This window comes from Sus scrofa, chromosome 6, assembly GCF_054392235.1.
Source record: "Sus scrofa isolate SSC_HxYL_T2T_F1_AM1 chromosome 6, Sscrofa_HxYL_maternal_Yorkshire_Landrace_v2.0, whole genome shotgun sequence".
Taxonomy (NCBI): domain Eukaryota; kingdom Metazoa; phylum Chordata; class Mammalia; order Artiodactyla; family Suidae; genus Sus; species Sus scrofa.
This window is the reverse complement of record NC_139388.1, coordinates 151,979,627-151,995,743: the sequence shown is the minus strand read 5'-3', so window position 1 is coordinate 151,995,743 and position 16,117 is coordinate 151,979,627. Positions and strand designations below refer to the sequence as shown.

Here is a 16,117-nt window from a genome sequence, read left to right as displayed (position 1 = left end):
AGCCGAGGGCCGGGCTGGCTCAACTCGCCTCATCTTTAAGCCTCCCTGGTCTGTTTTATATACCGTGTTTAAGACTATTTGAAGAAAGGAATCCTGATAAAAGCCAAGACCAAAATCAGGGCGAAGGCGCTTCTCAGCCCACCGTGGCTACCGGCTCCCGAGTCGGGGAGGGCACAGGGGAGTCATGAGGAAGACACTTGCCAGAGAGATGTCCCTGTGGCTGGGGTCTAAGACTTTGAGGATCACTTTTATTTTTCTCTTCTCTTCGGAAGTCCCTTCGTCGTCCTTGTAGTCCATGAGGGTGCCGGAGTAGATGTGCGTCCGAGTGCCTCTCCCAAGGTGCTCGCCCTGAAGGAGGAAGCAAGGGGTTAGGGTGACCTCCCTCTGGGGCTGCCGTGATGCCAGAGCCCGGAACGGTCCTTCAGGGGACCACACAAGACAGGCGGGGGTGGGGTAACGGCAAAAGGGCCCCAACAGCTCACGCCGCTCCAGTGCCTGGTCTTGTCGGGCCTCCAGATGAAACAAAAAGCTACTTGGCCAAACGCAGCTGTGGCACCGTGCCAGGCCCCAGGAGACGGTCTCATAGTCTCTAAACGGCAACCTGCTTGCTACCTCGAGGAACGGCCTGGGGCCAAACATGATCCTGACCCTTCACCAAACCTCAACCTTCAGTATCAGCCTCACCCTAGGCCTCCAGAGGAGACTCAGCGAGGAGCCCACAGAAGGCTCCCCCTCACACAGGCTGGGGTACAAAGACAGCCGGCTCGTGAGGGCCAGCACTGCTGCTTGCTCTGGCCTTTTAACCTGGAGACCTTCTCTCATCCCACTCGGTCTGCGCCCACTTTCTGAAAATGGGTTAACAATGTACCGGCCTCAGAGGACTGCTGTAAGAGTCAAAGGAGGAACCAGGCAGAAAAGCTCCTGGGACCAATCCAGGCACACAGCGTTTGGTAAAAGCCAATCTGTTTTGTCTGGGCACCCTCTCCTACCCAACTATTCATTTTCCACCCATCTCTCGGATGCATGGATGCAGGAGTGCACGGTTTAAACCTAGGGAAGCTATTTACACATGCATTTGCCCGAGCGAGCCCACAGGGGAAGGTGATGTGGAGACAGGCAGAGACTGGAGGGCGAGGCCTCCGTTTCCCCACATATGAAAAACGATAATAAAACCAAATGAGCAGTATGAGGACAAGGGAGATCATCTGCTTGAGGCCCTGAACGTTTCCTGATCCGTCTCTAAGGCCCTTCCAGCTTAAGCTTTAATAATTCTGATTTAAACAACTCTCAATGTTTGGAAATCAAAATGCGATTCATGAAACTGAGGCATGGTCAAGCTGTTGACATTAACGCATGTCAACTTACAAATTGGAGTTCTACTATTCTATTATCCCAGGACCCCCTACAAATGCAGAAAAATGCATTGTGGCTGCCTCCGCAGGCTGATTCCTGTCCCCTGCAGGAATGTACACAATTATTAATCAGGGCTATTAATGTGCACAAACACCACCATGTGTCATCTGTCACAGCAGAAACTGGTGAGACATCCACCCTGCCTACTGTATCCTGGCAAAGTCTTATAACTATTCATTAAAGCTGCATCTGTCATGAAGCGATTCGTCAAGGTTATGGGACGTTGTGTTCCCAGAACATCATGTAAAAGTCATATGCTTTCAGAATAATGACTCGTCCCCCAAAGGGTGGCTTGATCCAGGGGCCAAGTCATGGCATCAGGCTGTTAGAATTCCACGGCAACCCAGAGGCCCCCGCATGTCCCACTTCGGCCTAGCTCCACGCATCTGCCTGCGCCCGTGCTGGTTCACCCACTGGGACTCTGCTTTGAGGCCACTCCCCCCAGGAAGCCACCTCTGTCCTCCCAAGGCTAAACCGGCTCTGACAGGCCCACATCCTGCCCTACTTCCTCCTTAGGACGCATCTCTTGGTTACGTAAGACAGACGAGAGCCGGCCAGGACTGGCAGTCGTGCCTGGCACGGGGAAGTGCTCAATCACGTTGGCCCATGAACACGGGGAGCGCAGAGGATGGTGATCCACCCCGACGCTCGAGAGGAGGAACAGAGGAAGACCCTAAGCACACGGCAAGTTGCAGGCAGAAAAGAGGCTGGGGTACGGCCCACCCGGCGATTTTCCTCTCCAGATACAGCTCCGACACCCCCGAGGGATGGGACCGGAAGATGGGCCTCAGAGAAGCATTTACAGAAGCGAAGTGAGCCGTGGACTCACGCTCCCTCAGAGCTCTCCAACAACTTCAGGGACCAACTACAAAAAGTAAACCAACCAGCCTGATGCCTGCCACCTTCCCCCAAGCTCCTTGAGGCCGGTGAGCCCACGATTCACCTCGCCCCCACGTGGTTCTGTGGAAGGGGGCGCAGAGTGGAAAGTGGGGCTTCCCTGGGCCTCACGCCCTGGCCAAGGCCCGAGGCAGCTCCAAGGGAAATGGGACCTGCCTCAGGCTGCACATTCTGGGCCAAAGCCTCCCAAGGCTGGGACAATGATCTGCAGGATGTGTGTCTCGAGACGCTTCTCCAGAAGGTCTAAAGCATACAACAACTGCTCCCTCACTGTGCTCTGTGTGCTCCCAGCTGTGCACGTCAGCAGAAAGCCCAGGACGGAAATTCAGAAGTGCTTTTCACACAGTACATTTTGGGGCACTGAGGGTCGAAAGCCCACACTCCCCTGTGGAGACCTGTCAGCATTCCCAGCAAGTCCTCCAACTTCTACCTGCAGAAGACCTGGAATAGCGGCCCCTCTAACCCGAGGTGTCCCACAAAGCTCGGAGTCCAGCTCCTTCACGGAGGGAGTTTCTAGGGTGTGTCAGCAAGGCCAGGCTGGACAGCAGGGCACTGGCTGACCGGCTTTACCTATGAAAGGGAGGACTTCTTGCTCCCTTCCCACCAGGATCTTCCCAAACCCGCCTTCCCCCTCCCCACATCCCCCAGGCTGCTCTGCTGGGTGTGGGGAGGCAAAACCAGGGCTGGACCCAGGAACTGCAGAGACGACTCACTTGCATAATGTCATTCTTAAGGATCCGATCGAAACTCAGCTGGCTCATGGTGTAGACGGGCTGCCACTCCTGGGCTTTCTTGGTGGCCACCAGCAAATTGGAGATTTCTGTGGAAGAGAGTGGAGAAGTCTGAGCAGAAGAGCAAAGGTCTAAGGTCGCAGTCCCCTGTGGGGCTTGCTGAATACGTACCTGGGCATTCAACAAATATTTAATAAGTACTTGACTCCTGCCCTCCAGGCGCTCACAGGCTAATAATGGAGCCAAAATGGATCAAAGAATCAATCAATCAAAGGGAAAACTACAATTTGTGCGGCTACTCCGGGGTTGACACAGTAGGTTATGTCCTGGTAAGAGAAGATGGGGAGGAAATGAATACAAGCTAAGAATGGACACTCCAAGAAGGCAGGGCCTGTGTCTGTCATATTTCCGACTCCTCTTCTACAGCCTGGTACACAGGAGATGCTCAGTAAGTGCTTGGTGAATGTATCAATGAGTAATCAGAGTGTGGACTGAAGGATGAGCGCTAAGGACGGAGAACGCATGTTGGAAGTAATGGTAATGAAAATAGAAGGGTGAAGAAAATACAGGTTTTGTGCAGAAGAACAGGGCGGGTGACCCAAGAAGAAGGCTGTGACTGAGCCTGTCTGGGCTCCCAGCAGCTCGTGACACCAAGGAGGCACACACTAAATGCTGACTAAATGGAAAGATTCTGAGCAGACCATCCCCTCAAATTCTTCTGACTCAAACAGCAAATCAAACCCATCACAAAATCTGCCCGGCTGGGCTCAGCACAAATGGCTAACTGGGAATTCACAACCCACAGGAAGTCGCCTTCCCACCACGGAGCCACTGCGAGCTACAAGGTTATCGTGGGCAAGAAAGCACCTTCCAGGTCGGACCTAGCGGTAAGAGGTCCACTAGGACCCCTGAAGGTTTCTGTTCACATAGTGGCTGCTGAGTACCAGGGTCCCCATAGCAGTAACTGGAACACGGTCCCTCAAATCCTCACCACAGGGTCCGTCAGGCGTTTTTTCTTTGTTTTCAGCTCACACTTCTGACTGCTGTCTCTGTGCCAGCCACTGTCCTCAAACGCTTTACACACTAGCTTCTTTGTCCTAATGATAATCCATGAGATACGTAGTATTCTTATCCCTTTTTACACATCAGAAAACAGATTCCGAGCCATTGAACCATTTGCCCAAGGTCAGGCTTAGGACTCACGCTGCAGTCAGGGCTGGCTCCAGCCTCTCACCTCCCACAGCACACCTGGCCCTGGTGGGGGGTGCAAATCTGAGAGCCAAAAACTGGGTTCAGATACAGGCTCCCTTTGTTATCACTTCCTGGGTACTCCCTTTTCCAGAGCCTCCTCTCCTCTATTCTGTTACCTTGACTCCTTGTTACCCGGCTAAAATCAGGTTCGAACAGGCAACTCGGGACTGTCCTGATGGAGAAAAAACATCAAGAAAGGGCCTCTCACTCAGTGGGTAAAGGATCCGGTATTGCCATGAGCTGGGGTGTAGTTCACAGACGCAGCTCAGACCTGGCATTGCTGTGGCTGTGGCTACTGGCGGCAGCTGCAGTTCTGGTTCAACCCCTAGCCTGACAACTTCTGTATGCCACAGGTGCAGCCCTAAAAAGAAAAAAGAGAAGAAAAGGTGTTGACTAATGCCCCCAGGGAAGGGTCTGGAGGGCAGAGCCATGGAGGAACTCAGAGGAGGATGGGAACAGGGCCATTTATGGGCTGATTATTTGCAAGGCTGCTCTAGAGCCGGCAGCACTAGGGTCAACTGTGGGAGTGGGGGTAGCTGTTAAACCCCCAGAACCTGTCTTCTCATTAGAAAGATGGGGTCACTGTCATGCCCCCCCACTAGGCCGCCATGAGAGACAACCGAGATGACGCATGTGAAGGGCTTACCTCAGCGCCCGGTGTGTAGTGAGGGCACCCTACCCGGTAGCCACTGTGATTCTGACCAGGGTTACAGCTGGTCAGCGTCATCCCTGTATCAGCTGCTTCCTGGAGCCCTGGCAAGAATTTGTGGAAGTCCTCGCGTTAGAGCTTAACAGTGGAGGAGTCAAGCCTGAGCCTGACGCCACGTAAGAGGACATGGGAGAACTGGGGTGCCTGGCTGGTGGGCCCTCAACATCCTCAGAGCAGAGGAGGGGCAGTGGGCATGGACAGCACACCAGAGACGTGGACTGTCTTGACTCACACCCACTCTGCACTGCCACCTGCTATTTATTTATTCCAAAAGGCGTTTCTTGGTTGCATTTTCAAAGGTGAAGCCCAGGTTGGGGTCTGGCTCTCAGAAGCCTGTGGTCAGAAGAGTCAAGGAAATGAAGGTGGAACCGGGACGGCATTCTCTTTAGTTTTCATGATTCCACCACTTCTCTAATTTGCAGGTGGCAGAGGGAAAACAGGTCTTCGGAGGGCCTGTGTGAAAAAGCCACATACACAGGGCTTGGTCTTACCCTCCCTTCCACAGCAGCCCCGCCCCAGGGGCTGTATTTATGCAGACTGTATTTACACAGACTGTAACGTAGGAGAAAGATCCCGGGCGTCAGGGTCAGGAGACGTTAAGTCAAATCCCTGCGCCTCCACTAAGATCACCCAAGTGAGCTTGGGTAAGTATAATGGAGATAACAACACACCTCAGATTGTTCTGAGGATGAGATAATTAAAACATGAGGAGTTCCCGTCGTGGCCCAGTGGTTAACGAATCCGACTAGGAACCATGAGGTTGCAGGTTCGATCCCTGGACTTGCTCAGTGGGTTGAGGATCCGGCGTTGCCGTGAGCTGTGGTGTAGGTTGCAGATGCGGCTCGGATCCCGTGTTGCTGTGGCTCTGGCTGGTGTAGGCCGGTGCCTATGGCTCCGATTAGACCCCTAGCCTGGGAATCTCCATATGCTGTGGGAGTGGCCCTAGAGAAAGGCAAAAAAAAAAAAAAAAAAAAAAAAAAACCCACCCAAAACATGAAAGACCTTCAAATAGTGCCTGGCAAAGTTATGAATCGCATATAATAGCCATTATCATCATCCTCATTATTTACTGCCACTGTAATTGGAACTACTACTAATACTACTAGCTGTGTGGCCTTGAGCAAGTCAGTGAACATCTCTGATCCTCAATTTCCTCATCTTTATAATAGCTACAAAGAGCCATCATGCAGATTTTTTAAAATGCAAATACACACAAAAACTGCTTAGGACTACTAGGTACCCACCGATACAGCAGCTACTGCTGTAATTACTCCCTCCACAGATATTTGTTAGCACTGATTCTATGCTGGGTGCTGTGTTTCCCATTAATCAGTGATGAGACCCAGGTCCTGCCTTAAGAGCTTATAATCAAGTGGAGAGACAAGCTCTGAACACATTCAGCGCAGGTTCCAGGAGCCTCAACAGAAACCGTGACAGAGGGGTTCAATTCCGACCCTGTGCTTCTCCCACCACAGCCACTGGCTGCCAGGCCTGGGCCAGCAGGGATGGCAGCTACACCAGAAACATCCCCAGCTAATCCCAGCAAAGAAATTACGTCCCAGCCTCCAACCTGCCGCCACCTTCTCACTTGCTACGGCTACTGCTCTCCATTTTCTCAGCCTCACCCAGAGCCCGCTAATCCCTAGAAAAAGTGAAATCACTTCTAATACCTGGAAGGAGAGACTATGTGAATAAATAGGGTTGCTGGGCTCTAAGGTTCTAATTCACTCCAAGGTCTCACAGACAAGGGGCAGATATGTTTTCACCTTTGCAGAACATCTTCGAGCACAAAAACAAAGGCTGCAGTTACTCCCCAAGGCTGGCAGGAAACCCTATCTGATCAACAAGAACACATGTCCTTCCTCTTTCACCAAGTTCAGTGACAGTGCCTTGCTGGGAGATAAAAAATGATTCACACATCAAGAACCCAGGCCCCCTTTTGTCCCGGTGCTGCTTCCTCTGCCCACCCCTGATGTAGGTACACACAAATGCATCCTGTTAAAAACAGACTACTCAGAGCATCTCTGACCATACCTGCTGGGCCTCCGGAAGAGCTGTGCGGCCCTTTCCCTGAGACCTGACTCCTTCTAAGGGAAGGATCTGACACATGCAGGGCAGCACCTTGTGGTAGAGAAACATCAAAAAACCAGTACTCAAGGGATCTGGCATTGAGGATAGACTTGGCACTCAAACTCCTTTGGCCCTGACCTTCAACGAGACCTACTTCACTTCTCTAGGCCTCAGTTTTCTCTTCTATAAAATGGGACAGGTGATCCCTAAGTGTCCTTTCGGTTCTCACACTCTGAGAAGTGAGGAATCCACCTACGAAGACATCAGTGACACTGTTCACGGGGCTTAAAAAATGGCAGCTGATAGGAATTCTACCAAACATACGACGAAGAACTTAAACGGATCCTTTTGAAACTATTCCAAAAGACTGAAGAGGGAACACTCCCAGAGACACTTTATGAAGCCACCATACCCTGATACCAAAACCAGACAAAAACACTACCAAAAAAGAAAATTATAGGCCAATATCTCTAATGAATATAGATACAAAAATCCTCAACAAAATACTAGCAAACCTAATCCAGGAAGACTTGAAATGGATCACACACTAAGATCAAGCTGGATTCATCCTAGGGTCACAGGGATGGTTCAACATACACAGATCAATCAATGTCATACACCACATCAACAACAAAAAGAAAAAATACATGATATCGACAGATGCAGAAAAAACATCTGATAAAACTCAACATGTATTCATTATAAAAACTCTTACCAAAGTGGGTATGGAGAGGACATATGACAGCATGATAAAAGCTATTTATTACAAACCCACAGCCAACATAACACTCAATGGTGAAAAGCTGAAAGCCTTCCCACTAAAATCTGGAACAAGACAAGGATGTCCACTCTAACCACTTCTATTCAACACAGTACTGGAAGTCCTAACCATAGCAATCAGACAAACAAAAGAAATAAAAGGTATCCAAATCGGAAGGGAAGAGGTAAAATTGTTGCTATATGCAGATGACATGATACTATATAGTATCGTATAGAGTATGAGATATATACACATACATATATACCCACACACATATATATATAACTATATAGTTTTTTACTATATAGAAAACTTTAAGGACTCCAGACAATGACTATTGGATCTAATAAGCAAATTTAGCAAAGTAGTAGGATAAAAGATTAACATTCAGAAGTAGGGAGTTCCCGTCGTGGCGCAGTGGTTAACAAATCCGACTAGGAACCTTGAGGTTGCGGGTTCGGTCCCTGCCCTTGCTCAGTGGGTTAACGATCCGGCGTTGCCGTGAGCTGTGGTGTAGGTTGCAAATGCGGCTCGGATCCCGCGTTGCTGTGGCTCTGGCATAGGCCAGTGGCTACAGCTCCGATTCGACCCCAGCCTGGGAACCTCCATATGCCGCGGGAGCAGCCCAAAGAAATCACAAAAAGACAAAAAACAAACATTCAGAAGTAGGCTGCATTTTTTTTGTTTGTTTTTTGTTTTGTACTAACAATGAAATATTAGAAAGGGAAAGTTTAAAAAATCCCTTTTAAAATCATATTAAAATAATTTTAAGGAGTTCCTGTCATGGCTCAGTGGTTAACGAACCCAACTAGCATCCATGAGGATGCTGGTTTGATCCCTGGCCTTGCTCGGTGGGTTGGGGATCCAGCATTGCTGTCGGATGTGGTGTAGATCACAGACACAGCTGGGATGCTGCGTTGCTGTGGCTGTGGTGTAGGCTGGCAGCTATAGCTCCAATTTCACGCCTAGCCTGGGGACCTCCATATGCTGTGGATGCAGCCCTAACAGACAAATAAATAAATATATATTTAGGAATAAACCTGACTGAGGAGGTGAAAGACTTGTATACTGAGAACTATAAAACAGTAATAAAGGAAACTGAAAATGATTTAAAGAAATGGAAAGATATTCCATGCTCTTGGATTGGAAGAATTAATATTGTTAAAATGGCCATACTACCCAAGTTATCTATAGATTTAATGCAATCCCTATCAAATTACCCATGACATTTTTCACAGAACTAGAATAATCCAAAAATTTACATGGACCCATAAAAGACCCAGAATTGCCAAAGCCATCCTGGGGCGGGGGGAGCAGGAGGCATAACTCTCCCAGACTTCAGGCAATATTACAAAGCTACAATAATCAAAACAGTGTGGTACTGGTATCAAAACAGACATGTGGATCAATGGAACAGAACAGAGTCCAAAAATAAACCCATACAACTACAATCAATTAATCTTTGACCAAGGAGGCAAGAATACACAATAGAGAGAAGACAGCCTCTTTAGCAAATGATGTTGGGAAAGTTGGACATGCACATCAATGAAGTTAGAATATTCACTCCACACACAAAAATAGACTCCAGATGGCTTAAAGACTTACATATAAGACATGTCACCATAAAACTTCTAGAAGATAGGCAAAATATTCTCTGACATTAACTGTCCCATTGTTTTCTTAGGTCAGTCCCTTAAGACAGTAGAAATAAGAGCAAGAATAAACAAATGGGATCTATTCAAATTTTAGGTTTGCACAACAAAGGAAACCATAAACAAAATGAAAAGACACCTTGTAGACTGGGAGAACATACTTGCAAATAATGTGACTGACAAGGGCTTAATTTCCAAAATATACAAACAGCACACAACTCAATAATAAAAAAACAAACAATCAAAAGATGGGCAGAAAACCAAAACAGACATTTTTCCAAAGAAGACATCCAGATGGCCAGGCACATGGAAAGATATTTAACATTGTCAACTACTAGAGAAGTGCAAATCAAAACTACAATGAGGTATTGCTTCACACCAGTCAGAATGGCCCTCATCAAAAAGTCTACAAATAAAAAATGCTGAAGAGGGTGTGGAGAAAAGGGAACCCTCCTACACTGCTGGCGGGAATGTAAACTGGTGCAGCCACTATGGAAAATAGTACGGATATTCCTCAAAAAACTAAAAATGGAATTACATATGATCCAGCAATCCCATCCCTGGGCATATATCTGGAAAAGATTCTAATTTGAAAAGATACATGCACCCCAATGTTCACAGAAGCACTACTCACAATAGCGAAGACATGGAAGTAACCTAAATGTCTATCAACAGATGCACAAATAAGATGTGGTACATATATGCAATGGAATATTACTCAGCTATTAAAAAAATGAAACAATGGCATATGCAGCAACATGGATGGACCTAGAGATTATCATACTAAGTGAAGTCGGTCAGAGAAAAAAATCATACGGTATCACTTAAATGTGGAATCTAAAAAAAATGATACAGGGAGTTCCTGTCGTGGCACAGTGGAAATGAATCTGACTAGGAACCATGAGGTTGCAGGTTCAATCCCTGGCCTTGTTCAGTGGGTTAAAGATCTGGCGTTGCCGTGAGCTGTGGTGTAGGTTGCAGACACAGCTCAGATCTGGTGTTGCTGTGGCTGTGGCGCAGACCAGCAGCTGTAGCTCCAATTGGACCCCCTAGCCTGGGAACCTCCATATGCTGTGGGTGCGACCCTAAAAAGACCAAAAAAAAAAAATGATACAAATGAACTTATTTATAAAACAGTAACAGACTCCACACATAGAAAACAAATTTAGGGGAGTTCCCGTCGTGGCACAGTGGTTAACGAATCCGACTAGGAACCCTGAGGTTGCGGGTTCGGTCCCTGCCCTTGCTCAGTGGGTTAACGATCTGGTGTTGCCGTGAGCTGTGGTGTAGGTTGCAGACACGGCTCGGATCCCGCGTTGCTGTGGCTCTGGCATAGGCTGGTGGCTACAGCTTCGATTCGACCCCTAGCCTGGGAACCTCCATGTGCCGCGGGAGCGGCCCAAGAAATAGCAACAACAACAACAACAACAAAAGACAAAAAAAAAAAAAAGAAAGAAAGAAAAAAAAAAAAGAAAACAAATTTAGGGGAAAAGAGGATAAATTAGGAGTTAGGATTAGCAGATACAAACTACTATATATAAAATAGACAAACAAGGTCAGTTACACACATAACTGGATCACTCTGCGGGACACTAGGAACAAATGTAACACTATAAATCAACTATACTTCCATTTAAAAAGAAAAAAGGCAGCCGAGTTCCTCTCCTCTCTTATCCATTTTATTCCCTCATCCACCCATGGCTCCCTACTGCCTGAACGTAAAGCCCCAGCTCCGAGGCGTCCTGCTGATCCCAAATCTGTTCTCCCAGTCTCGCCTCCCCCTCCTCCTACCTTCATGTAACACATTAGTCCTCGGGACCTTTCTGCAGCCCCTGCTTTTACCTGCTGCTTTGCCCTGCCAGTGTCTGCTGGGAAGGCCCTTGGCTAACTGGCAACCTCGTGCTCACTGTCCAACTCCTGGCTCAAGACCCACCTCCTCGTGTAGCCTTCCAGGCCATGTGACTCAGGGATCTTGACCCTCTCCTCCTCTGCAACCCCAGGTTGTGTGTCTGTGTGTGTGTGTGTGTGTGTGTGTGTGTTGATTAAAACACCCATCACAGGCTGCAATGGCCTCATTTACCTGTAACATTTTCTGCATTAGGCTGGAAACGCTCAGGGCACAGGGACTGGGTCTCAAGTATTTCTGACTCTGTGCATCTAACATAGTTCCTGGCCCACAGAAGACATGCCAGAATCATTTCTTAAATAAACCACTGACAGGCGAGCTCTCAAGTCATGCTATCTAAAGGAAGAAAGAAGCAAATGTCTGCTTACTAGTCCTAAACATGCCTTTTTCTGCAGCCTAATTGAGACGGCGAGAAGAGGTGTATGTCTTTTCTAAAGAAAATGCTGACACCTGAGGAAGGGGATTGGCCCAGGGACAGACATGCAACAAAACTCGATGGAAAACACCTGGGAAGTGCGGCGGAAGGACACCTTGCTCAGAGCACCCAGCATCTCGGTTGCCGGGTTTGGGAGCATCACAGGGGACGCGGCCTGGATCCGGCCTGGGAACCGACCTCGGGGCTTGGGCTGGCAGCAGCGCTTCAGCACGAAGCTGATGTTGTCCGTGCGCAGGATCTGCTTCTTCAGGTGGCTCATGAGGTCCCCGAGGCTGGGAAAGCTGCGGTCCGAGCCATGCAGGCTGTAGCGGCCCTTCTGCACCTCAATCTGGAAGTTCTTGAACTGCTTCTGGCCACCTAGCACCTGCCATTCAGGAAAAGGGTCAGAAAGGACTTGTTTTAAAAGGGGTCAGGCAAATCTCTGTACAATGTTCACAGGGGAAGCGAGGTGGAGGGCATATATGGAAACGCTGGACCATCTCCGTCATATTTCAGTACACCTTAAAATTATTCAGAAATGAAAAGCTTATTATAAATAAGCAAATGAAATAATAACTAAATAACTAATAAAAGGAGATCCAGGAGAAGGCACTGATAAAAGGGAGTTAACACCAGGGAGACAGCACAACAGAGCAGCGCGACTCCTGTGTGAGCATCACTTCATTTGGGCCCTTACGATGAACTTGATGACAATGCCAGCCTCGCAGGATTGCTGCTACGATTACACCACACGGTGCATGTGAAGAAGTCAGTAAGCACTTTACAAAAGCTGGCAAATACCACTACACAGGAAACAATAAGGACTATGGCAAAATTCATCCAGGAACTCCCTCCAACTGAGCTTTTCCAAGAAGCTCCTGGGAGGTGGCAGACAGCTGTCTGGTCTGGTTTCCAGGTTGTATGGTGCCCCAGAGAGGAAGGATTAGCAGAAGTTTTCCCTCATGAGAACTCCCGTACAAAAGAAACTATTTTAGCAGGTAAGATCTACTTATGTGCAAAGTGGAATAAAATATTTAAAATCTCCATGCCTCAGTTTCTTCATCTGTTCAATGGGGATAATACAACCTATCTCAGATGGCTAATGTAATGTAATGAGAACACGTAGGTCAAGTGCTTAGCACAGTGTCTAGTCAGCTAAAATAAACAGGATGAGTCATCTCATCTATGATTCCTGCTCGCCCCAGGTAGTCTGACACCAGACAGGCCATGTTACTCAATCACTGACATTCTTGGTACAGCACCGGTTGATTCCACCTCAAAAGGTGGTCGGACTGTCTCATGCTCCCATCGTGATAAAAATCTTGAACTTCCTCCAAAGACTGGCTGAATGCAGAAGAAAGGGGTCCTGCCAAGGCCACAGGCCTGCCGAGTGCTGGGCCACTGCCCCTGTGTCAGCCACGAGGCCGAGCTATACCAAACACCCCAGGCGGGCAGGGGCCCTTAGAGACGACGCCAGGACTCCCGGCAGCCCTGGGCTCCTCCTGCCATTTCCTCTTCTGCTCTTGGCTACGTCCAGCCCCAGGAATTCTCCAGGGCTTTTCCTTCCGGCGCCTGAGGTCTACAATGAGCCAGTGAGCTGCCTTTCATCCCGCAGGCCCCTCCCCTGGCCCAGTTGTCTCGGTTTTCGGGGAACCCAATCAACACTAGTGTATTCACCTGGACCAATTCTGTAAAACCTTGTCTTTTAAAATAGTCCATTTCTTGTACTTTTTTTTTTTTTTTTTTTTGGCTTCTCTAAGGCCCTACCCGCGGCATATGGAGGTTCCCAGGCTAGGGGTCGAATCGGACCCGTAGGCACCAGCCTACACCAGAGCCATAGCAACGCAGGATCCGAGCCGCGTCCGCGACCTACACCACAGCTAACGGCAACGCCGGATCCTTAACCCACTGAGCAAGGGCAGGGACCGAACCCGCAACCTCATGGTTCCTAGTCGGATTCGTTAACCACTGCGCCACGATGGGAACGCCCACATTTCTTGTATTTTAAAAAATTACATGAATAACAAAGCACTGTGGTCTAGTGAGGTCAGCTCAGCAATTCTGGCTTCTGCCTTAGCCTTCGGGATTCCTCTCACATCATTCCCAGCTTCCAGCCGCACCTGAGACACTAACAGACATCTTGTCAAAACACAGGACAGGGATCTGTCTGTTAAAATGTTGCAGCTACCATCTGGGGAAAGTGCAGCAGGCCTAGCTGCCGAAAGGCCTTCTTGGTACCGGTTTGTAAAACCAGTGAACCGCAGACATAGCTCTGGGTTTCTGTTGATCAGGGTTCCGAGAGTTTTTTGGTGTGAGCTGGTTCCCTGGTCGTGTCTCACCTTCCACAGCATAGGACGCCCCTGCCATGGGTTCCCTGAAGGAAGAAAGGAAGGGCCATGGGAAAGACAGGGTACCAGGTCTGGCTGCCTGGGAGCAGGCTCCTTTTGGAGAGCTGGCTGCCCTGTCAGAGCTGCCAGGGAGTCTTCTCAGACCCCAGGCTTTTCCTCCTCCATCCCCCAAAGGTGGTCCCTCGCTGCAGCACCTCCTGGACGAGGCGGCGCTGGACACGCCACGGCCACATGGCCGGGCCCCAGCCAGGGTCCTGACTGACCTCGGACTTCTCAAAGCAGGTGACGGTCATGAGGATGTTGTCAAAGTCAGTGCAGCTCCACCGCAGCACGTACATCCCCTCCTCGCTGCCCTCTTGCCGCAGTTTATTGATGGCGTACTCTGTGCTGCGGGGAGAGAGCGGCAGGGGGAGAAAGCTCACACCAGACACAAGCATCCTGAGCCCGTGCCACGTCCACGTCCCGGAGCTGCCTCTAGTCTGACGGTCCACCACGTTACCTGCCCCGGGTCCGAGAGTCCTCTCCCGTAGGAGATACGAGGCAAGCTGAGATGCTGAGGAGCCTGGGAACACATCAGTCTCCAAGGTCTCAAAGAGGACTCAGCCGGCTGCCCGGGGCGCTGAGTCCGCTCATGTCCACTCCCCAGCCACGTCCCCTCCACTCTAGTCAGAAGCACTCCCCCAAGGCTGGGGTGCAGAGCTGCCCCACACGTGGCAGGGACCCCTCCCCGCCATCCCAGGCCGAGGGACGAAAACATGAGCCTCAGGACAGTGTGAATTTGGGGGCGTTCTGTTCATTGCTGTATGAGCACGCCTGGCTCAGAGGAGCTCTCCAGAAGCAAGTGAGTAAGGGAGGAACAGACACTAATAAAGAAATGCATGAGGATCAGAAAGCTGTGAGCAGAGAGCATGCCAGTCCCACACCCCTGTGCCCCAGGACCAAGGAGTCCTGCACACAGGGGGCAGTGAACAGTTACTGTACAAATCCACACGTGAGGTCCCCACAGCCAGTGCATTCTGCTCCCTAAGCATTGGTGAGAGAGGGCTGTGGGGTAAACATGTGTTCGAAGGGCAGAGACCAGTGGCTCCACGGTCGCTGGGAGCAAGGACAGGCAGGCAGGAAACAAACAGATATGTACAAAAACTTACTGTGTCACTGAAGAAAAGTAAAGCAGAGTGAAGGACCCAGGGAATGTGGGGTGCAGAGGGGGCACAGGTGATGCTCCTGTATGTAAGGTGACTGAGGAAGGGATATCTGAGTGACACCTGGAGGAAGTGTGGAGATGCTGGAGGGAGGGCTTTCCAGGCCAAGGGGAAAAGCAAGCGCCCCGATGGGCCTGAAGCCTCCCAATAGTTGGGAGATGCAAGGAACATGTTTTAAGGCTCAATGCTTGCTCTGCAATTCTTTGTGTGTCTGTCTCTTTGCGAGTCCGTGAGCCTCTCCAGACCAGGGGCCACACCACTGTCGGAGGCAACCAGGACAGGGCAGGAGGTGGGAACCGCTTCATGTGAAAGGCGACTGAAGAGATGCTTCTGCAGATATATTGTGGTCTGAGAAAAGAGACTCAGAAGAAATACAGCAGCTGTCTTCCTTTGCCTAAGGACAGCAGTGCAGAAGAGGAAGTATGCTGAAGCCATGTTGCTTCAAATGGCAGAACTCAGATAAGCAGACAGAAGTTACATCACACATGTGAGAAAGGTATGCGTGTCTGTGATCAAAGCTCTAACCTACTCACTGCCTCATAGAGTACCAAGCACCCATCACCAGAGGTCCCAGATCTGAGATGCCGCAGGCATGGCCTCCCTGTTACATCTCTGCCGCTGGAGGACAGCTGGTTCAGGAGTCCATTTCTTACTACACCATCTGCTGTTGAGACGTGTGTCCTAGCTTTCTTGAGTCACGCAACGTGTTTGGCACGGCGAGGGGTTAGAAAGGGTAGCACTTTTTGGTCAGCTGTGGCGAGGT

At 49.6% G+C, this 16,117-nt stretch overlaps 1 protein-coding gene across 8 annotated transcripts in view; it reads right to left on the bottom strand.

The window, feature by feature from the left end:
- Positions 1–16,117, bottom strand: part of JAK1 (Janus kinase 1) — a 246,024-nt gene that overhangs the window by 14,825 nt on the left and 215,082 nt on the right. For all 8 annotated transcript variants that reach the window (XM_084958634.1, XM_021093534.2, NM_001434996.1 and 5 more), the window contains 4 exon segments: positions 14,416–14,539; positions 12,003–12,189; positions 3,024–3,130; positions 202–348 (listed from right to left, as the gene is read on the bottom strand). In XM_084958634.1, the coding sequence (XP_084814760.1) occupies positions 202–348; positions 3,024–3,130; positions 12,003–12,189; positions 14,416–14,539 (565 nt within the window).